The sequence below is a fragment of the Phyllobates terribilis genome, unplaced genomic scaffold (genome assembly GCF_046119375.1).
Source record: "Phyllobates terribilis strain yellow unplaced genomic scaffold, ASM4611937v1 Scaffold_8__6_contigs__length_399053987, whole genome shotgun sequence".
Classification (NCBI taxonomy): domain Eukaryota; kingdom Metazoa; phylum Chordata; class Amphibia; order Anura; family Dendrobatidae; genus Phyllobates; species Phyllobates terribilis.
Window position 1 is genome coordinate 246696801 of NW_027362768.1, and position 22491 is coordinate 246719291.

The 22491-nt window shown below is 40.7% G+C and overlaps 1 protein-coding gene across 2 annotated transcripts in view; it reads left to right on the forward strand.

Moving 5' to 3' along the window:
- The window catches only part of MYH9 (myosin heavy chain 9), a 170376-nt gene that overhangs the window by 110717 nt on the left and 37168 nt on the right, over positions 1-22491 (forward strand). For both annotated transcript variants that reach the window (XM_073644107.1, XM_073644108.1), the window contains exons 19-32: positions 964-1124; positions 2615-2723; positions 3810-3941; positions 4348-4554; positions 7524-7661; positions 9755-9878; positions 14337-14508; positions 16769-16981; positions 17067-17211; positions 17465-17671; positions 18779-18883; positions 19162-19314; positions 21015-21263; positions 22046-22258. In XM_073644107.1, the coding sequence (XP_073500208.1) occupies positions 964-1124; positions 2615-2723; positions 3810-3941; positions 4348-4554; positions 7524-7661; positions 9755-9878; positions 14337-14508; positions 16769-16981; positions 17067-17211; positions 17465-17671; positions 18779-18883; positions 19162-19314; positions 21015-21263; positions 22046-22258 (2328 nt within the window). The remainder of the gene's footprint in view (positions 1-963; positions 1125-2614; positions 2724-3809; positions 3942-4347; positions 4555-7523; positions 7662-9754; positions 9879-14336; positions 14509-16768; positions 16982-17066; positions 17212-17464; positions 17672-18778; positions 18884-19161; positions 19315-21014; positions 21264-22045; positions 22259-22491) is intronic.

The window sequence follows — 22491 nt, forward strand, 5'->3', positions numbered from 1 at the left end:
TCTAGTTCATAATTTTGTAGCCCCAAGTTACGGTATAAGTATCCAAATGGTCCCTGTCAAAAAAAAAAAAAAAAGTTCCCCACAAATGGACTAGGCTAAAGTGGAGATGCTTGGACATAATACTCTGCACCAAACACCGCATGTCAACACAAACACCTCATACCAACTATCAAGCACGATGGTAGATGGATGATTTTCCCCCATAGGACCTGGGAACCTTACATTCATTGAATGGTCCATGAACTCCTCTGTATTCTAAAGTCAAATGTTAGGCCATCCAAAAGCTTGTCTGAAACTAGTTGATGCAACAGGACAATGACCTGCAAGTCCACATCAGAATAACTGTTTTTGCAGCACTTTGAGTCCTTACTTTTTCACCAATGCCCAGACCTCAAGGCCCTGCCAGGCCAGGGTTTTTCAACTGTTGAGTGCATTGCCTAAACGATTTGCCACACAAAAAGCTTAATGAACTCAATGGGGACAATCACAAAGTCAAAAGTTGCCAGTTTTTCTAATATTTTACTCCCTCTGCTCCAGAGTACTCACAACTTTTTTTTTTTTTATCTGCCATAAGGTACCATATTTTTTTTTTCTTTAGGGATAATTTTTGTTCTTCACAAACAGGGTGTTGCTTACAGGCTAATAATGCTAAGCGGTCTAAAGAAATGTCCCCAGAGAATACTGTGAGCCAAGTTGTACCCCTGGAAAAGATAAAAACTCACTAAATTAAAAGGGCTCATCACCGGAATCGTATGGATGATTTACATAATAAAACAGCCATATGGTTCCAGAGATGCGTCTCTGAGCAGCTGTATGCAGTGCTGGCATTCTGATGGAGGATTTGCTCTGCAGTACCAGACAGTGACTGCAACAGTCACAACTAATGTTCTGCTAGCACTAGGGATAGCTGGAGGGTGGGGAGCTGTATGCTGGTGCTAACCTAATCTTGTTTCTGTTAAACAGATCAAAGCCCTGGAGCTTGATTCCAACCTATATCGTATTGGACAAAGCAAAGTGTTTTTCAGAGCTGGTGTCCTTGCTCATTTAGAAGAGGAACGTGATCTTAAAATTACAGATGTGATTATTGGTTTCCAAGCTTGGTGCAGAGGCTACATTGCAAGAAAGTAAGGGCACTCACTTAGTTTAGATTGGTCAGTTCTTGTAGCTTACATATGGTATAATGTTAAAAAAAGAGGGGTGTAAGTTACTCTATATGATTGTGTGTGTGCGTGTATAATAAAGTTATGCCTATCACTGCAGTCAGGATTAAGGTTTGATTTCCTTTTGGTCTATAACCTTAACATATTCTTGTTTTTGGCTTATGGCTGAAGCTTATGTTGTATATAGGATTAGATTTATTTTTTTTCCTGCATGTGGTTCATTGAGAATGGGGGCCAATTTTCATAATTTGTCATTGTCAACTATGTAATAATGTAAATTGAAGACTTTAGGACCGTGTTTACCAAACAGTCCTCACAGCCCCCAACAGGTCATGTCTTCAGGATTTCCTTAGTATTTCACAGGGGGTGGAAGTATCAAGTTATCAGGAATTCTATGCAATACTATGGAAATACTGAAAACATGACCTGTTGGGTGCTGTGAGGACTGGAGTTTGGAAAACACTGCTTTAGGACATTTGCCACATTTAATGGTTTTAAATACTTTTTAAGGCTTTCTGGATATGGGAGTGTGCTCCTCAGGGTGTGGAGCTGTACGTGCATTCTCATGCTCAAATGCACTTGCAGAAACTTGAAAGCATGGTGGCTCAGTGGCTAGCACTGTAGCCTTACAGAACTGGTGTCCTGGGTTCCAAGTTCCACCAAGGGCAACATCTGCAAACGTTTGCATGTTCTCCCCATATTTGCTTGGGTTTCCACTGGGTACTCTGGTTCCTCCCACACTCCAAAGACCTACTGATAGGGAATGTAGATTCTGAGCTTCAGTGGGGACATTGATATCTGTAAAGTGTTGTGAAATTAATGGTGCTATAAAAGCAAGTAAAATTAAATTTTATACAAAACTTCAGAACACTATCTCGCTGATTAGGTGTCAGATAAATTAATCTTTTAAAGGGCTACACAGACCTGTAAATGGTTTGCGGGTGTGGCAAATTTATCATGCCCTGTGCTTGCTCAGATTTTACAGATCATTGACCCTTCAAAAGGCAACCTGTCTTGGTTTATGCCTGGTCATTCAAAAACAGGGGTATACCCTTGTACACTTGTAGCTATGGGTCCTGCAATGTTCGACCATGGCTCTGACACATGCTGCTATCATGGGTGAGGGGGTAGACATTAATTCATTTTATAGGAATACTGACTGACCTGCCCACTAAAAGCAGAATGTCCGGAGTTCCTTTTTTCAAAATAAATTAAGATCCCACCAATTGTATATCCTGCAGATATATGCAAGAGATGGGAATTCTTTAGGTTTGCGGCAATCCCACCTTCAGGAAGGGGGAGCCTCAAAACATTGAGTGCCAAAGCCTGAAGTTAAAGATAAGCTAGAACTACATAAGATTAGCAGACTATAGTGTTAAATGTCCATCCTTTTCAATTGTGCACAATGTGTTAATATAAAGTTTCACATGAACTTACACCTTCCTTATTTTCAGAGCTTTTGCCAAACGCCAGCAGCAGCTTACTGCCATGAAAGTGATTCAAAGAAATTGTGCAGCTTACCTAAAATTAAGGAACTGGCAGTGGTGGAGGTTGTTTACGAAGGTAGGAGCTTGTTCTTTGGTTTTCTTTAACAGTTTGACAGTCTTTTAATGACTTACAAATTAAAATGATTGTTACGCTTTAAGCATATTCTATTTCGTAAATCTATAGTACACATGAAAATAAGCAACTTTGTAATATCTGATCAGAGAAATCTGCTACTTTCTCTGCCAAAATTGATCAGTCATTATCAAAATTTACAATTGAGGTGAAATCTGTAATCAGTGAAGACAGTTTCCCATTACTAATATAGGAGATGACCGCTGTTACTGACCAGATTGTGTAGATAGAAGGCGGAGGAAGAGCTCTGCCTCTCGCTCCTCCCTCCTGACTACATAGAATTGTCAATATAACCTGTCATCTCCTATCTCAGCAATGGGAAAGTGTCTTCACTGATTAGATTTCACCTCAATTGAAAATTTTGATAACGACTGATCAATTACGGCAGAGGAAGAAACATTGGTCTGGTTAGATATATTACAAAGTTGCTTATTTTCATGTGCTATTGATTTATGAAATAAAAATGAAACCGACAATTGCTTAAGTGTTGCATAGTCCTCCCTCATGCTTTTTCGTTTTTTAGTGTATTGATAAATATAGAATACCTCCTTTTTTCGTGAAGGAAACTGTTGGCTGCTATGGAAGATTTATCAATGCACTATGAAATAAATAAGAAATGTGTGACGCTCGCTACATGGTGGTGGGGGGGATAAAATCTTTTTATTCAGTCCATTTGTGCACATAAGAACAGGGGAGAATAGCAGGATGTGTAACTGACAACTATTTTGTATCTCCTAATACTTCCCAATACTGTGTCTTTTGGCACAGATTTGTGTAACGTCTATTAGCCATAGTAGCCTATGAAACAAATATGCTTGAAAAGTAGTGCCACTAATGTCTTTCCTGACTGTAAACTATGAATGTATTCTATCCAGTAAATATTGTCCCAAAAGCAATTCTAGATTTATCCATGTGATAAATAGAAACATCTGTCAAGGAGCTAGAAAAAAAACACCTGTACAAGGTTCAGCATTTTCCTATATTTATGTATGGTGTGATTACCTGGTTTGTTTGTTGTATTTTGTCCAGGTCAAACCACTTCTACAAGCGAACAGGTTTGATGAGGAATTGCATTCAAAGGAAGTAGAACTTCAAAAAGTGAAAGAGCTTCAGACTTTTTCTGAACAGAAAGTTAATGAGATGGAGCACCTTCAGATGCAGGTGACTAATATCTTTGTAGAATTAAAGCATATTTATTTTATTCCCTGTTGGCAAAATTCTTTTGTTTTGTTTTCTTGTAACTACCACTGGCAGATGTTTTTCTACAGGTATGATAATTTGACTAGGTGGTTCTGCTGTTTGGCAAATTTTATTCACATTTGTGGTGCTTCACAAAAGCTGAATTGTTCTAGTATTGTATCTCATGGCAAAACTCATCAGACTTCACAAATCCTGGTAGTTTTGCTGGTCTGGATTATTTTGGTGAAATGAATGCTTTTCACTTGTTTGCTTATAGAGACAGTTTTAGATACTAAATTTTCAATGTTTTACTCCTGATTTGCATCTGCTGTTTATAAAGGTATCTTTAATCTGTATCTTTTTTTCTTCTTTGCATTTTTTTCTGTAGCTTCAGCAAGAGAAAATGCAACTGCAGGAACAATTGCAAGCTGAAACCGAACTTTGTGCAGAAGCAGAAGAAATGAGAGCTCGTTTAGCAGCTAAAAAGCAAGAATTAGAGGAAATCTTGCATGACTTGGAGTCTCGGGTGGAGGAAGAGGAGGAACGATGCCAGATTTTGCAAACCGAAAAGAAGAAAATGCAACAGAATATTGGGGCAAGTTCATGACATAACCGTAATACATTTAGTTGAGGGTATTGGATCAGGCATAATCTTTTACATGCAAAAATAAGACTGGAAATGCTGCTTTTATAATAAGTAATTAGACAATTGATGAATTATTTACTTGGTATTGTCATCTGCCTAATTAACCTGAATATTTGACAAATCACAGAAATCCCAGGACTCAAATTACTATTGAAGTGGTGAATAAAGCCTTTAATTTTTATTTAATTCTCATCAGAGAAATCTGCTTTCTCAAACAGCACTGATCATTCATTTTCAACATCCTCAATTCACAGGTAAAATCCGCATTCAGTGATGTATCTCGAACTGTAGAATCCTGTGAAATACTATTCTGCGGGTTATACACAGGCCATTGCAGCATTACCCTTTCTTCAGAAATATAAAATGCTAGGCCGAATACAAAAGTTTTGATTTCCCACTCCAACCGCGTTACCAACTCTTCTGAAAGTTAGAGGGTACACTTGCCATGCACAACCTGATAGTTCAGAGTATTCTGCGAAATTTAAGATAAACTCAGAATTCAGGAGATATAAGATTCCAAGCCAGATCCCTAAATAAATACACATCTCCACCTAGAACAATATAAAGCGAATTCTGTACAACTATCCTAAAGCATGTCTGCATTTTGGACCTTGTGTACATGACTCTAAGGCTATGTGCACACTGTTTTTGCAGCGTTTTTCCAATCGGAAATGGGCCACAAACACTAGGTAATCCATGTGCCAGCTAAAGCAATGACAATCCTGAAGTGCTGTGCGCATGATCAGGAATTTTCCTGTCATTGCGTTTAAATCTGCAGCATGGCAGTTCTTTGTACGTTTATGCAGTGTTTTTTTTCACCCATTGACTTCAGTTGAGTCGGTCAAATCTGCAGCAAAAAACGCAGGTGTAAACATTTTTGCATGTTTGCTGCGTGTTTGACTGACTCAATCTAAGGGAAAAACGCGCAAAGCATTGCCCACGGGAGACTAATCCAGTAAAGACTAATGAAACAGCTCTGGGCTTATATTAATAACCAGGGAACATTTATGGCTAATGGCCCCTTCCCCCAGCTAGTAATATCAGCCCCTCATGGTTGGCTTTCCCTCTGCTGGTTATGAAAAGGATGTGGGAGGCAACGCTATGTGCCCACGATCCAGCATTTTGGACACAGCATATTTTTGCTGCATTCTATTGAACGCAGGTAAATTCGCATGTGTTCACTGATCCATACTACTGCATTCAGTACATTCTAGTGGTCAAATTTCTGTTGTGGAGACTAGCGACTCCGCAAGAGAAATTGACATGCTGCGGTCCTGAAAGACACGCCACATGTCAGTGTCCGCAGGTGACCCGCAGCCTCCGATGCACGCATAGTGAAATCCCATCCATTATGCTGTAACATCTGCCTGCTGCGGGTTTGACGCTGCATAAATACGTAGCTTCAAACCCACAACGGCTCCTGATAGTGGGCATGTACCCAAACTCACCCGCAGCATGTCAATTTCTGTAGCGGATCCGCATGTACTGACTAAACAAGTGCGGCATTAGAACACAGCATTTTGGACGCTAAAATATGCTGCGTCCAAAGCGCTACTAGTTGCTGATCGTGGGGATATAGTGGCTAACCATACAGCTGTGAGCTATTATTAATAGGCAGGGAACATGTTTGCCTAATGGCACCTTCGTAGGCTAAAAATAGCAGCTCTCAGCTGCCCCAGAAATAACATGAATGGGATTAAGGTTTGAGATTAGCGGACATCAAGCCCTTTGTTTAGTGATGAGGAGGTGTCAGACACCCTCATTACTAAACCTAAGTAAAGAGATAAACAGAGTAAAACACTTTATTTGAAATACAACCGACACATTCTTTAATCATTTAAATTAACCAATATACTCACCCAAGTCTGATGGTAATCCAAGGGTTAAAGCGATGTCCCACGTGTTTTTTTTTTTTTTAAATATCTTTATTTGGCTCCAAAAAGCATTCATTGCTGTACAAAAACGCATCAAAATTGCAGCAAAACATGCGTTTTTGCTGCCAAGAGATGCAGAAATTTCTGCAGTTTGAATCCTAAACGTGCGCACATACCCTGAAAGACCTGATAGGGTAGAGGAGCCTGCGACTCATTGACTGAGGCTACATCTAAACTGCAACTGCTGTGATCCCCTGTGGTTAATCCACTGCTTGCCATTAGATAGGTCATTACTGTGGTCCAACAGTAGTGGGTGGGAAGAGTGAGACCCTAAGTCACTTATGTGACAGGTCACATGACAGATGTTGAAAGTTATCTGATGAACGCTGATACTTGATGCATGTTTTGCATCCCTCAAAAAAAAAAAGCTGACTATCCTGTGCAGTGTCCCTGATCAGCGTTAGTCTTTCTGGCTGGTATCCTGCTGAATGATTGAGGTCAAAGCAGAGGAGCTTCAGGAGGCCATCCTCCGCCTTTTCCACACTCTGTTGCAGGCATTTGGAAGACCTCCTCGAATTCTTCTCCATTAGCGCAGCAAAGTGCAGAAAGCCAATTATAGCAGGGCTACCATGGATCCTTAGGCCATTAAGGATTGCTGTCAATAAAAGTAATGCCTGAGTTTTTTGGGGGGGTGGTTGCCCCTTGGGTGATATACATCAGCGATGATTATTTTATGTATGGAGTAGCACAGTAAACTGCAGTACTCCATTAAAAACATCTTTTAAAAAAAAAAAGCTTACTATGCAGTATGAGGATATAGGGTTTTATTGACTTGACATCACAATCTTTTGATCTTTCTTACTGTGCTCGCCAGTGCCTGCATTGGAGGAATGCATTCAGATGCAGAGCCAAATCCTCTTCATCCGAATTGTATGTGTAGTGACATGTTGCATTGTTTGGTGTTTTCATCTCCTTTATCCTTGTACCAAAACTTAACATGATATGATTTCCTTGTGTTGACATGTAGTTGTTTGACTTCTGTAGGAGCTAGAAGAACAGTTGGAGGAGGAAGAAGCTGCCAGACAAAAACTTCAGTTGGAAAAAGTCACTATAGAGTCAAAACTTAAAAAGATGGAAGAAGATGTAATTGTCCTAGAAGATCAGTCTGGCAAACTGAGCAAGGTGAGAGAATGAACCCAAAATATTAGCGTTTTTTAAGGTCTTCCAGGCTAAGAAGAAATGTCTGCAGTTGCTGTGACTGGTGAATCAAGTGTGTTGCGCACTGTTGCCATTCTTCTATATTCTCCATATGCCTAGGCGGTCACGTGATCACATGTCTGCAATTTGTAGTTATGGTCACATGCCAAGTAAACTCCCTTCCACATTTAAATATTTTACAATTGGGCTAATGTGAGCAAATTATGTAACACACACCTTGGGCTATCACAGAGCTAGGACCAGGTTTCAGGGCTTGAACATAATTAGTAAAATAGTTAAAGTCCCTGAAAACAATACTACATCTGTACAAGAGGTTTCTGCTATCACAGCAGCGCACACATTTGTTGTCTGGCATATCCGCTCACCTCTTGAACGTGCTGTGCTTTTAATGGAAGATGGTGGCTCTACAGGTCAAATTCTGTACAGCCCCTGTAAAGTCACAATTATTTGGCCTTTTACTTGTATTTAGCTACATCTATTGCTTTTAGTAGATTATGATCATGTCCTCACTGTAAAAGAGGGTTATATTGTGCAGGTGAAGCTAGCAAATTTTGTAATGAATCTTATTACATAAAATTCTTTTATTACTTATCGGCCTTCTGACCCTGCTTCCTCCACTCAGTCTGTCCTCTTAAATGAAACTGACTCGCTGTCAAAATCAGAGCTCCGATTAGAACTGCAGCCCATAAAAGTCAATTGAGAGAGGACAGCAAAAGGGAACCACAGTAACTTTCAAAGTTTTCTCAAACCAGTGCTGGATAATTAATTTTTTGTGGTAATACAGATTAAGTTTTGTTTTTTTTTATTATGAGGAGTTGAATTACAATTAAAGATGCACGTTAACAATCTTACACAGAGAAGAATGTCACTTGAATGCTTTTCCTTACTATGTTGACTTCCGGCAGAACACAAGTCTTTGTGCATGTGTGGTGGAAGATTGACTAAGAACTGTATTTTCAGGAAGATACTCTCAAGTAACCAGCATGCCCCTCATCGCCACTGCATTCAGTTACCCTTGTCCTGACATAAGACATGCTGCTACATCTGAAGTGTCTGCAGGTGTATGGAACCAGCTGTATTATACAGCCACCACCTACCATTTACATCAGTGAATAGTACTAGCTCTGATTGCTGTTTAACCATGTAAATACCACTTTCCATCAACCATAGAGGCATTTAATTGTTTACTACTTGCATGCCCAAAATCACAAGGTGCCAATAGGTTGTTAAAGTAGCTTGTTGCCTACTAAAGGGACCTATTGGCATCTTAATGCTCCTATGAAACCCAGCCTGTAATTTTTACTATGTATTGCGGTAGATGTGTATTGCCGGACAAAGTACAAGCAATCAAATAAAAGGTTCAAGTCCCCTAGAGGATCTAAAAAAGTAAATGTTTAAAATGAAATGTTTAATCTCTAAATAACCCCCTTTACCAAATGCAGTTATGGGATCAAAACCTATGTACTCCCCAAAGAATGCTAAAAACAGCTTGGCACAAACAAGCACTCAAACAGGCCCTTCCACAGGAAATTTGTCTCAGAAAATGGTGACCTTTTATTAAAAACTTTATTGCATTTCCACAATCATACTGACTTGAAGAATCATATGTCCAAGTCTCTCTCCTAACCCCACCTTTTCAGTTTGAAATTGGGGGAAATCTATTATCTGGTAGTTTTGAATACACTATTCACTTTACAACTCTTCCCTCTCAAAAGAAGCCCTTATACAGCTATGGCGATGGGAAAGCAAGCGCAAATACTAAACTTGCCTGGTTGTGAAGGTATTCAAGGCACTGGTGCTAGTAAATTGGTGGTAAAGAATGGCAAGGATGCTTGGTGAACCTTACAGCACTTTCATCTGACAGATTCTTTACTACGATGGATACACAAAACCAGCATGTTTTGACCATTGAAGTTGACATATGTTTTAAGTCATTACTTTTCCTTCATGTTTTCTGAGTAAATGCATTTTAGGTCATTCATTCCAATCTAATCCATGAAATTTGGGTCTTATGCCTCCTGTAACTTATACATTTATTTGTTGTTTTTTTTTTAAAGGAGAAAAAACTTCTTGAGGATCGAATTGCAGAATTTTCTACCAATCTAGCTGAGGAAGAAGAAAAGTCAAAGAGCCTTGCCAAACTGAAAAACAAGCATGAAACCATGATCTCTGACTTGGAAGGTAAATACGTAACAAGCGGTAAAGGTTTTGTGGAGTTTGTTTTTCATAAGAACGCAAGATCTCTACATAATCTGAGTTATCTGACCTTTGTGAGGACTGCCTTATTCTTTTATACTAATGTATGGTTTCCTTTTCAATTTTTTTTTTTTTTTTTTTTATATATTTCTTTTTGCATTTACCTTCCCTTTTTCCGATAACCATATTTTTTTTTTCTGATTAACAAAGAAATACAAGGCCTTGTTTTCTGCCAGATAAGTTGTAGTTTTCAATTACAGCATTTATTGTCCAATACAATGTGTACTGAAAAATGCAGGGAAAAATTTCAAATGCAGTGAAAGTGTAAAAATACTTGCAAACTTGAAGACTTATAGCTTTCCTTGTTCATTTAAAATGAACAAATGATTCTACAAGTCAGTACGAATTCAGAGATGCCAAAATATATATATACACTGCTCAAAAAAAAATAAAGGGAACACTAAAATATCATATCCTAGATATAGCAATGAAATATTCCAATTGCAAGTCTTTATTCATTACATAGTGGAATGCGTTGAGAATAATAAAACAAAAGATCAATGTAAAGCAAATTACATTGCTCAAAAAAAAAGGGAACACTTAAACAGAATACATCTCCAAGTAAATCCAACTTCTGTGAAATCAAACTGTCCACTTAAGAAGCAACACTGACTGACAATCAATTTCACATGCTGTTGTGCAAATGGAATAGACAATAGATGGAAATTATTGGCAATTATCAAGACACCCTCAGTAAAGGAGTGGTTCTGCAGGTGGGGACCACAGACCACATCTCAGTACCAATGCTTTCTGGCTGATGTTTTGGTCACTTCTGAATGTTGGTTGTGCTTTCACACTCGTGGTGGCATGAGACCGACTCTACAACCCACAAGTTGCTCAGGTACTGCAGCTCATCCAGGATGGCACATCAATGCGAGCTGTGGCAAGAATGTCCAGAGGCTGGAGGCGCTACCAGGAGACAGGCCAGTACACCAGGAGATGTGGAGGGGGCCGTAGGAGGGCAACAACCCAGCAGCAGGACCGCTACCTCCGCCTTTGTGCAAGGAGAAACAGGAGGAGCACTGCCCGAGCCCTGCAAAATGACCTCCAGCAGGCCACAAATGTGTATGTGTCTGCACAAACGTTTAGAAACTGACTCCATGAGGGTGGTATGAGGGCCCAATGTCCACAGATGGGGGTTGTGCTCACAGCCCAACACCATGCAGGACGCTTGGCATTTGCCAAAGAACACCAGGATTGGCAAAGTCGCCACGGGCACCCTGTGCTCTTCACAGATGAAAGCAGGTTCACACTGAGCACATGTGACAGACGTGACAGTCTGGAGACGCCGTGGAGAGCGATCTGCTGCCTGCAACATCCTTCAGCATGACTAGTTTGGCAGTGGGTCAGTAATGGTGTGGGGTGGCATTTCTTTGGAGGGCTGCACAACCCTCCATGTGCTTGCCATAGGTAGCCTGACTGCCATTAGATACTAAGATGAGATTCTCAGACCCCTTGTGAGACCATATGCTGGTGCGGTTTGCCCTGGATTAAAAGCATTAGTCAACTCCTGGACAGTCAGTGGTGCAACGTGGCGTTGGTAGATGGAACGAGACCTTATGTCCCAGATGTTTTTCGATTGGATTCAGGTCTGGGGAATGGACAGGCCATTCCATAGCATCAATGCCTTCATCATGCAGGGACTGCCGACACTTCAGCCACATGAGGCGTAGCATTGTCATACATCAGAAGGAACTCGGGACCCACTGCAGCTGCATATGGTCTCACAATGGGTCTGAGGATCTAATCTCGGTACCTAATGGCAGTCAGGGTACGTCCAACTAGCCTAACGTGCCTCCCCACACAATTACTGACTCACTGCCAAACAGGTCATGCTGGAGGATGTTGCAGGCAGCAGAATGTTCTCCACGGCGTCTCCAGACTGTTGCGTGTGCTCAGTGTGAACCTACTCATCTGTAAAGAGCACATGGCGCCACTGTCGAATCTGCCAATCGCCCTGCTTGGTATTGGGCTTTAAGCACAACGCCTATTTGTGGACATCGGGCCCTCTTACCAAACTCATGGAGTCTGTTTATGACAGTTTGAGCAGACACATGGATGTTAGTGGTCTGCTGGAGGTCATTTTCCGGGCTCTGGCACTGCTCCTCCTGTTCTTCCTTGCAAAAAAGACGAGGTAGCAGTCCAGCTGCTAGGTTGTTGCCCCCTTCACGTCCTTCACGTCTCCTAGTGTACTGGCCTTTCTCCAGACAGACCCAGCTACCCTTCTTGCCACAGCTCTGATTGACGCGTCATCCTGGATGAGCTGCACTACCTGAGCAACTTCTGTGGCTTGTACTGTAGACACTGTCTCATGCTTAACTGCCAAAATGTTACAGGGTGGTATTCCATATATTTGTCAGGCTTGACCATCAATATCCGGCTAATGCATCACCTCTTACTACTGATTCCTTTGCTATATAACTATACCCACAGCGACGAACTGAGACGAGTGTATCAATAAAAGGTATTTATTACACACAAGTCTACAGTTAATATACTACAAATCACCACACTAACACACTACACAATAGTGATAACAATAGCACACAATAGTAATATACAATTAATTCCCAATTACCTAATTATGCTTCCCACCCTCTTACCTAAACAAACTTGCATACAATAGTTGTATCCCACCTGCCTATCACGAACTATCCCTACAGGGAACAAGGCTTGATGGTGATGCCTAGCAGAGTCCAGGTATGGTGAGGCTGAAGATCCAGCTTGAGGGTAACCACAGCTGAGATGGGGTGCTGCAGCCAGCGGGGAGAAGGGGGCAGAGCAAGAGTAGGTTGTTGCAGGGGCTATGCAGAGATCAGGTGTGCAGGCATGCACTCAAGGCTGAGGACGCGGGTGGCTGGGCTCTGGATGCTGGGGCTGGTGACCCTGGTGAGAGAGGAGGCGGCAGGGTCAGGTTAGGAGTGACCGAGCGAGGTGTGGACACTGAGCTGCGGAGAGCAGACAGGGCTGAGGGAGGATGGGACAGAGCAGTAGAGCTGCAGAGGTGATTACACGTGAGGCTGGAGTTGGGGAGAGAGAAGGGCTGAGGACAGCTGCAATGAGCAGGAGCTGAGAGCTGTGCGGGTGGGAAACAGTACACACAGAGGGCTGCGGTGACTGAGCTGAGGACTGGAACTGGGATGATGAGAACACGGGGAGGGGGGAGCAGGAAGGGAAGGTATTGGGGCTGAGGCGGGGAGTGGGGGGCAGGAAGAGAAGATGTGAGAGCAGTGACAAAATGGAAAAGTGACCAAAACAGCCAAAAAGGATGAGAACCGAGAAATGGTCTGTGGTCACCACCTGCAGAACCGCTCCTTTATAGGGGGTATCTTGCTAATTGCCTATCATTTCTACCTGTTTGTTCCATTTGCACAACAGCAAGAGAAATTGATTCACAATCGGTGTTGCTTCATAACTGGACAGGTAGATTTCATGGAAGTGTGTTCGACTTGGAGTTACATTGTGTTAAGTGTTCGCCTTATTTTTTTTTTTTTTGAGCAATGTATAATTTTCTTTTTTCCCCTGTGGGTAAGTTTGTATGCGCGCACACGTTCGTATGTATGACTGCTCTGCTCACTGTTAAAGGCAGATGCCTTTTATACGGTGTATGATGCAGGCTCTGCTACGGAGTGTGCATCATACACAGGAACCCAATATTGGATGTATTACTATGTCCTATGGCGTGATGATGTTAGCACATTTTGAAAGAAAAAATTATTTATATAAAACTTTAAAATTATGGGGCTGTACTGTGATTTGGACTAGAAGCTGTGGTTGCTAACAGGCTCTGCCTTTTCTTTGTGGAGTCTGTCTGAATCCCAGCATATGGACCCCAAAGGTGCATATCAAAAATCCGTAGGTACTTATTGGGGATGGTCATCTACCCAAAGCACAATTTTGCAACACACTTTAATTTCAGCACCCTAGTTTAAAAATGTACTTAAATACAGTAATGCTGGGAATAGTTTAGTCTTAAACATTCTGAATCTTTCTGTACCTTTTATAAACCAATTATTTGAGGAGAAAATAAGTGATCCTTCTGCTGATATTTCAGAGATTTTTGACTATTGAAAACTCTAATGTGCTAGAGTTTTGAAAAATTGCTGGCCTGGTGGCTTGTCACCAAATCCAACATACGGTTATTTGGATGAAAAGATCTTGCACTTTCTCTCAAAAGCACTGTAGTAGGGGTGGACCATTTTGGTTACAGAAATTTACCAATATCAGCAGTTGCATAATTTTTTTAGGTTATCACATTTTTTTTTTCAAACAATAGGCAGGGTAAGTGTGTAACATACACCAATAACGGCATCTTCTGAATGTGTGTTAAAATGTATTTTGTTTGAATATCTTTTTTTTTTCCTCTTTGATGAATGTGCTTAGAGCGTTTGCGTCGTGAGGAGAAGCAACGCCAGGAGCTAGAGAAGACGCGTCGCAAGTTAGAGGGAGACTCAACCGACTTACACGATCAAATTGCAGAGCTGCAAGCACAAATAGCAGAACTGAAAATGCAGCTGGCGAAAAAGGAGGAAGAATTACATGCTGCCCTTGCAAGGTTAGCTGTACATAGTGTAAAAAATAACCAAACTTTCTACCATACTTCTAACAATTCAAAACCAAGCATTGTCCCCAATCATGTTTTTTAGTTTAGTTGTTCCATACATGCAATCTTTTTGTATACGCTGGACCATTTTTTTTTTTTTTTTGTATAGATGTGTATGTACACATTGTACATATATTTATCTGTATTTATTTATATTGCATGGATGCAAGCCTACTCCTAAGATCCCACCCCCCTCCCCAGGCAGGATCCCAATTCCAATTAGAGACCTTATTTGACACTGAGAACAAAGTATCATAGAATAGTTTGTGGACTCCATATACAGAGCCCCTAAGTGTCAAGTGAGCAGAATCCCCCTCAAGTGACCCTATTTTGGAAATTACACAACTGGGAGTTTATCTACAGGTGTAGTGACTATTTTGACTGTGTGTTTTCCAGAAACAAACAGCAATGGGTGTTGCTGAGTGAAAACTGAAAATCTGTTATTGTAGTGCTCAGCTCGTGCTTCTGGAGATATCGACCCCGTAAATTAAGCGGGCTCTCAAAGCTACAGAAATGGCAAACTTGGGCGCTGTGTGGTTTAGGCACACTGTAGGACGCAGAAGAGGGTGGGGTATTTGGATTTGGGAGTGCAGAATTTGCTGGATTTCTTTCGGTCGATTAGAAGCCATAGCGCTTTCCCAGAGCCTCTGTACTACACGTAACATGGAAGCCCCTATATTTCCATTAACAGATATTGGACCTGAGTGGGGACTTTTATTAACATTTTACATAACATTTTGAATCACATTTATCCTGCGCTGAGCACTTACACCGGGGTTTCAATCTAAATCTCCAAATGACGTGATTCAGATGAAACCCCTGAGGGATCCATTCACTCTGAGGCAGCAGAGTTACCCTGGTCTCCGGCTGGCCTCTGTTCAGCAGTGTCCTTCTTTAGAGGTGCACAAAACTGGCCAACCACACTTATATGCATGCTTTAAAAGGTGGACACCGCTGGATCATAAACCAGACAGTGTCCAGTGTCTCCATCTGCCTCATAAGGAATCTTCTGCCAGGAGTTCTGTCTGAATTGCGTATTTCAGAGATGTACAAGGAGACCCCAGTGTAAGCGCTCAGCATAGAGCCCAGGATAAATGTGAGCCGAGCCTTACTGTGATCTTTAGGAGGCAAAATGAACAAATCAACAGCAGGTGAAGAATTGGTTTTATTTTTCTTATGCCATTCCTAGTGCGGTATAAATGACCAAACTACTTTATTCTTCGGGTCGGTGCGATTACAACAATACAAGATTTGTATCAGTTTTTTTTGTTTGATTGCTGTCACACACTAAATGTTTTTTTTGCATAACCATGTTTTGAGAGCTATACTTTTCTGTTCCGATTTGGGAGGCTGAATGAACAAAAACAGTAATTTGGGAATTTTTTTTTTTGTGAACAAAGATGAAGTTTTTAGCTATGCCATTTTTGTTTTCATTTGACTTTTTGATCACCTTTTATTCCACTTTTTGTTCGGCAGAATGACGAAAAAGCATTTTTTTGCCACTTTTTTTTTTTTTTTTTACTGCGTTCACTAGTGTAACTGTTCTATAGGGTAAGTCATTTTGGATGCGGCAATATCAAATGTGTATTTTATATTGTTTCCTGTTTTACGTAAATATACGTAAAAATGTGCTTTTTGTTTTGTGTGTTTTTTTTTATTTTTTAACTTTTTTACTTCGTCTCTCTGAGACTTGAACTTTTATTACTCTGATCACTGGTATAGTGCATTCCAACCAGTTTTGCACGGACAGATGCCTCTTAGACCATGCTCTGGTTACACATCACACTGGTAACTCCTCCTTCATATTAACTCTGCCTCCAGAGCTTATTTATCTTCCAGGCAGTGTCCTCCCCATAGCCTGGAAGAGGTCATTTACATAATGATAAAAGATGCTTTCTCAACAAGACATCCGATGAGACTTAAAGGGATCACTCACCACAGCAGTCTATACCCTGTACGCCCATATTAAGTTTAGATGGGTCAAATGTGGTGACAGATTCCATTTTAAAGTAATAATAAATCATCGATTGGCCAGCATAAGCCATATGGCCATGGGTGCTATTGCATGCACGGTATTTTGAGTTAAGACACACGAAGATAGTTTGGTAAGTGCAAGAGCATCAACCAGCATTGCTAAAGTTTTTTTTATGCAAAACTTTTGATATATATTTGTAAAGATGCTAAGTTGTGTGATGTTGCTTAAAACTTCTAGAGTAGAGGAAGAGTCCGCACAGAAGAATATGGCTCTTAAGAAAATTCGAGAACTTGAATCACAGATAAGTGAACTACAGGAAGACCTTGAATCAGAGAGAGCTGCTCGCAGCAAGGCTGAGAAACAAAAGCGGGATTTAGGGGAAGAACTTGAGGCTCTTAAGACAGAACTAGAAGATACTCTTGACTCCACAGCAGCCCAACAAGAACTCCGGTATGACTGCAAAAACTCATCAAAATGTTCAATTATGCATAGTCTTCACAAATTAATGTTTATTTTATATCACAATATTTCTTAGTTCAAAACGGGAGCAAGAGGTGACACAGTTAAAGAAAAGCTTAGATGAAGAAGCCCGAGTACATGAAGCTCAAATCCAGGAGCTTAGACAAAAGCATTCCCAAGCTGTAGAGGAACTGTCTGAGCAGCTAGAACAAACCAAAAGGGTGAGAACTGAAAAGCACACATACCCCAATTGTATTAAAAACTTGCATTGTTTGTTTTTGGTTGTGACTTGGAATTTGTTTTAAAAGTACCTAAATGTTGCTATGTTTAGTTAATAAATGCATGGGCAGTCCCAGATTTTGTTAAATGTCTAATGTATACCAACGATGGGCACAAGATGCCGTTAAAAAAACTTACACTGAAATTGTTAATCCAATACAGATTGTGTTGTGATATTTAATGCTGTGTTCTTAGGTAAAAGGAAACTTGGAAAAGGCCAAGCAGGCTCTGGACAGTGAGCGTAATGAGTTGGCTAATGAGGTAAAGGCACTGCTGCAAGGCAAAGGTGACTCTGAGCACAAGAGGAAAAAAGTAGAGACTCAACTTCAAGAACTGCAAGTAAAAATCACAGAAGGGGACAGAGTACGGACAGAGCTGTTTGAGAAGGCAAACAGACTGCAGGTAAGCTGAACTTACAGAAAATACTAAATGTACAGTAAAAAAAATTGATTTATATTTAAGTTTTTATTTAAGATTTTCTATATTGCTATCCATACTAAAAAAAAAATCCTGAAATCTTGCAGTTCCAGTTATAAAAGAAAAGAAAATATATTTCATCTATAATTAGACTATTTGAATAAAAAGCAGAGATTTTGCAGCATCACCTTGTGGACTGTAAGGTGATGGATACAGCTCACCACCTCCCTCTTCCTGCACAAGAGTATACCTAACTCTCCCAGCAAAGTCTTTTTTCCCTCCTGTGGTCAGTGTGTTGGCTTTAAAGCATGTCGCTGAATGCGGCTTACAGCCGCTCAGACAAAATATCTTCTCCCATAATTTTCGGACTGTTTTTTTTTTTCCTTATTAAAACCTACCGTATTTTTCGCGCTATAAGACGCACTTTTTTCCTCAAATTTTGGATTAAAGTGGTGGGGTGCGGCTTCCAGTACGGATGGACTGTCCGGCTGTGGATGGTGGAGGGCGTGGGGGCAGAGGTAAAGGAGTGGGTCACAGGAGCCACCAGCTGCAGCTAACACTGTGCCCACTACTAAAGCAGTGAATATTCCAGCAGCTGACTTCTGCGTGTGAGGGTGCATGGCAGTGATGGTATGTGCGGCTTACATGCTGAGAAAAGCTGCTGGCATCAGAACAGAACACCAATGGAGCAGAGGGAATGTGAGTAGAATACTTAAAAAATAAATAAATAAAAAATTTGTGTGTGCAGTGGGATGGGGGGGCCATGTATAACAAAAAAGGGGGCATATACCAGGATGGGGGAAGTTAGTACAGAATTGGGGGACATTACCCCTGTAAGTGTCAGTAGCAGACACTTGCCCACCTCCATAACAGTGCATCATGACAACATTTTTTGCTTCAATTTTTTTCTATTTTCCTCCTCTAAAACCTAAGTGCATCTTGCGGTCCAGTGTCTCTTTCCGAATAATCCGAAAAATACGGTATTTGCTGTATGTGGACATTCTCTTTACAAACTGAAAAATGATGCATATTCTGTAACTCTATTCTGTGATATAAACCCTTTTTAAGGTGAAATTTATTCTTAACTTTCAGGTGGAATTGGATAATGTCACGGGGCTTCTTTCTCAAGCAGACAGCAAGAGTATCAAATTTTCCAAAGACTTTTCTACATTGGAATCTCAATTTCAAGACACTCAGGCATGTAACTTATTTTACTATTGACATTAAATATGAATAATGTAAATGAAATTCATAGTACAGTATATCATATATCAAAGTAAAGGTGGAGTGGATCTGCTCACTATTGAGCATTTCTCATGTAAGGTGTTCATTATGTAATTTTAGTCGTATTCTATGGTTTTGTGGAAGTTTTTCATGCAGCAGATATAACCTTAGAAGAAGCCACTAGGATGCTTCTACCTATGAAATCAAGACGTTTGGCCATTATCTTTTATCACCCTTGTATGTTCCTTTAGGAACTTTTGCAAGAAGAAACTCGTCAGAAGCTTGGCCTTAGTACAAAACTGAAACAAATGGAAGATGAGAAAAATGGTTTCCTTGAGCAACTAGAGGAAGAGGAGGAAGCAAAGAGAAACTTGTCAAAGCAGATTTCAACACTGCAGGCTCAGGTTAGTGATCAGGTGAAACGCTGGGTGTATGTTTTCCTCAGATATAACACTTATTGTCTGTGGTGTGTGTGCTAATGGATGCAATATGCCACTCAATTCAACTAAAGGATGACTGTTGACTGATTGTCATTAACAAACATGTAAAGCATACTTCTTGGTGTACGTTCACCCATTAGTCTGAGCACGTCTACTCTTTATATTGACTATACCATCGCTGCTGTGAATTTAGCCCAGCTGAAGTAACAATGTTGGTGAGATTTGCTAAAACTCAATAGTGTACAAACTTGTACAAGATAAAAAAAAATTGCCAAATTTATGGCAGTGGCTCACGTATAACCTGTGCATTTTTACAGTCTAATCTAGCAAATGTGACGCCACCTATTACTTTGTCCAAATTGTTTTAGAATCTGGCAATTCATAAAATGAGAAGCAGAGAGAACAAAGGATGGCATTGTGAAATAAGACCAATTCATAAACCTGAAGGTGCCCATGTCCACATTATATGAGGAGTTTGACATCATGGCCCAAGTAAACACAAGTGCCTTGATTTCATCAAGACCAGCATTTTTCACAGCGGTCTTGACAGAGCAGGGTAGAATGGGATGCTACAGATTTCAATAAGGGGTGCAAGCCTGTTAAAGGGAGACTGTTATGTGAAAAAAACAATATTAACCTGCAGATATGGGGTTATGAGTGTTCTGCAGCAGTGTGGCCTCTGCACTAAGCCCTGCTGCCAGGAGGAAATTAACTATAATCCTCCCGGCAACCTAGGGCTTTCCATTAGAGGTATGGCTAGCGCAGCTTGTCACCGCTCAGCACATAATTAGCGGTGGCTGTAACCACATCCCGGCACTAACAGCTGGCTCTACAGAGCATCAGTGCTGAGCTGGCTGTTAGTGCCATGATGTGGTTTCAGCTGCTGCTCACTATGTGCTGAGAGGTGACTGAATCTGCGCCTCTGACTGAAAGCAGCTGGACCATCAGTGCAGTGGCCGCACAGCTTCAAACACCTGCAAATTAACCTCATCTGCAGGTTAAAAGCGTTTTTTCAAATGAACGGTTCCCTTTAATGAATCAAGGTGTGTTGCAAAGTTATAAGCACCTCAATGTGCCATGATTTTACTCCAGTCAGGGGGTGGAGTAACATTTGTGGCATAGTGAACCCCACCACTCGTCATGAATTTGACACTGACCCTGTCCCACCCCAGCTTTGTCAGATTTGTGTAAAAATAAAATAATGCCAAGTGGCAAGATTTTTGCACCAAATTCTTTTCACAAAAACTTGATAAATTTTGTAAGCTTTTTATTCTAGAATTCTGTTGAAAAAGCTTTAAATTGAGGCCAGTGTGTTTTTATTTTTTCAATTTCACATGAAGAATGAGCAAGTATGGGCTAAGGTGATTTTTCCAGGAATATATCAGAGGAAGACATTCTCTTCAGATCCCGAGCTCCTGTGGTAAATGTAATTCTTGCTCTTGGCTTTTCAGTGTTAAGACTCAAAACCTATGGTATGAAAGGTAGATACACTAACAGTGAGCCACAGGTACATGCATTCTGTATGCCAGCTCATAATGTTTTTCAAAAAGTGGCGTGCTTGTCAAATTTCTTTTTAAAAGTGGCACAAAAATTGTTACTAAATTCTTGTTCAATTTACTATTGTGTAAATGCCATTTGTAAATGTCCCCAATTGTGTTTATTAGATGACAGATATGAAAAAGAAAATGGAGGATAGTATTGGATCATTGGACTCTATTGAAGAAGTAAAGAAAAAATTGCAGAAAGAACTAGAAGCTGTAAATCAACGGTTTGAAGAGAAAGCAGCTGCTTATGACAAACTTGAGAAGACAAAAACTAGACTTCAGCAGGAGCTAGAAGATATTAGTGTGGATCTTGATCACCAACGCCAGATTGTGTTAAACTTGGAGAAAAAACAGAAAAAGTTTGATCAGGTAATAAAAGCAATTGAAAATGGACTTGATTTTATTTGAGTTGAATCTGCATCATTCTTCACCTACGCAGATGTCCACTTATGCTGAGGTTCAGTGTTTGGCTCACCTGACCTTGCCAGTTTAAATATATGTAGGTATCAAAACCAAAGAACATATAAAGGGAACCGGTCATATAAAATAACACTATTAACCTACAGATATGGGGTTAATCTGCAAGTTAATGGTGTTCTGACACTGAACTATGCTGCTGGGATGAGAGAAACTTTATTCACCCCCGGTAGCGTTCAGCTTCCAGTTAGGGGTGGCGCTGTGACGGTTTGTCACTACTTTGTGCGTTGAGAGCTGTAACTGCAACTTTGGCACTGACAGCAGCTCAGAATTGAGGCTGGCTGTCAGTGCCTGAGGCACGGTTACAGCTACCGCTCTCTATACACAGAGCAATGACTGTGCCATCCCTGACTGCATGCTTAACACTGCCGTGGGGTAAAGTTCATCTCATCCCAGCAGCTGGGCACTCAGTGCCAGCTCCGCACAGTACCAGAACACTAACCTTCAGATTAACCCCATTTCTGCAACCTAATGGCATTAATTAACATGACAGATTCCCTTTAACTTTTTGTTACAAGGAGATAATGTGCTTCACAATCGGCACCCCTCCTGCCATACACATGAATAGTTCAAATAGTTAGAGTAGTAACATATTGAACACAATTTCAATGAAATGAAAAATACCTGTACTGTAATTACAATGCACTTCTCTTTATATTTTTGATTGATCTCAGTTGCTTGGTGAGGAGAAGACCATTTCAGCTAAATATTCAGAAGAACGTGACCGTGCTGAAGCAGAGGCTCGTGAAAAAGAGACCAAAGCTCTCTCCTTGGCACGCTCCTTAGAAGAGGCCCTAGAATTAAAGGCTGAGTTAGAAAGACACAACAAGCAGCTGCGCACTGAAATGGAGGACTTGGTTAGCTCCAAGGATGATGTTGGAAAGAATGTAAGTTTGCAACACTGATTATCCATTGTGTGAGGTGTTGAAATGTGTTTGGTTTTTTTTGCACGACTATTTATCACTAAAAGCAGAAATGGCATTTAACACCACTCAGCTGCGCTCCACTCTCTGCTCTGCTGTAACTTCACAATCGTTATTTCAAGGTCTGTTATAAAGGCAGAGCGCAGCACAGCTGAGCTTTGTTTGCCGGCTGACATGTATATAATATAACGTTTCTA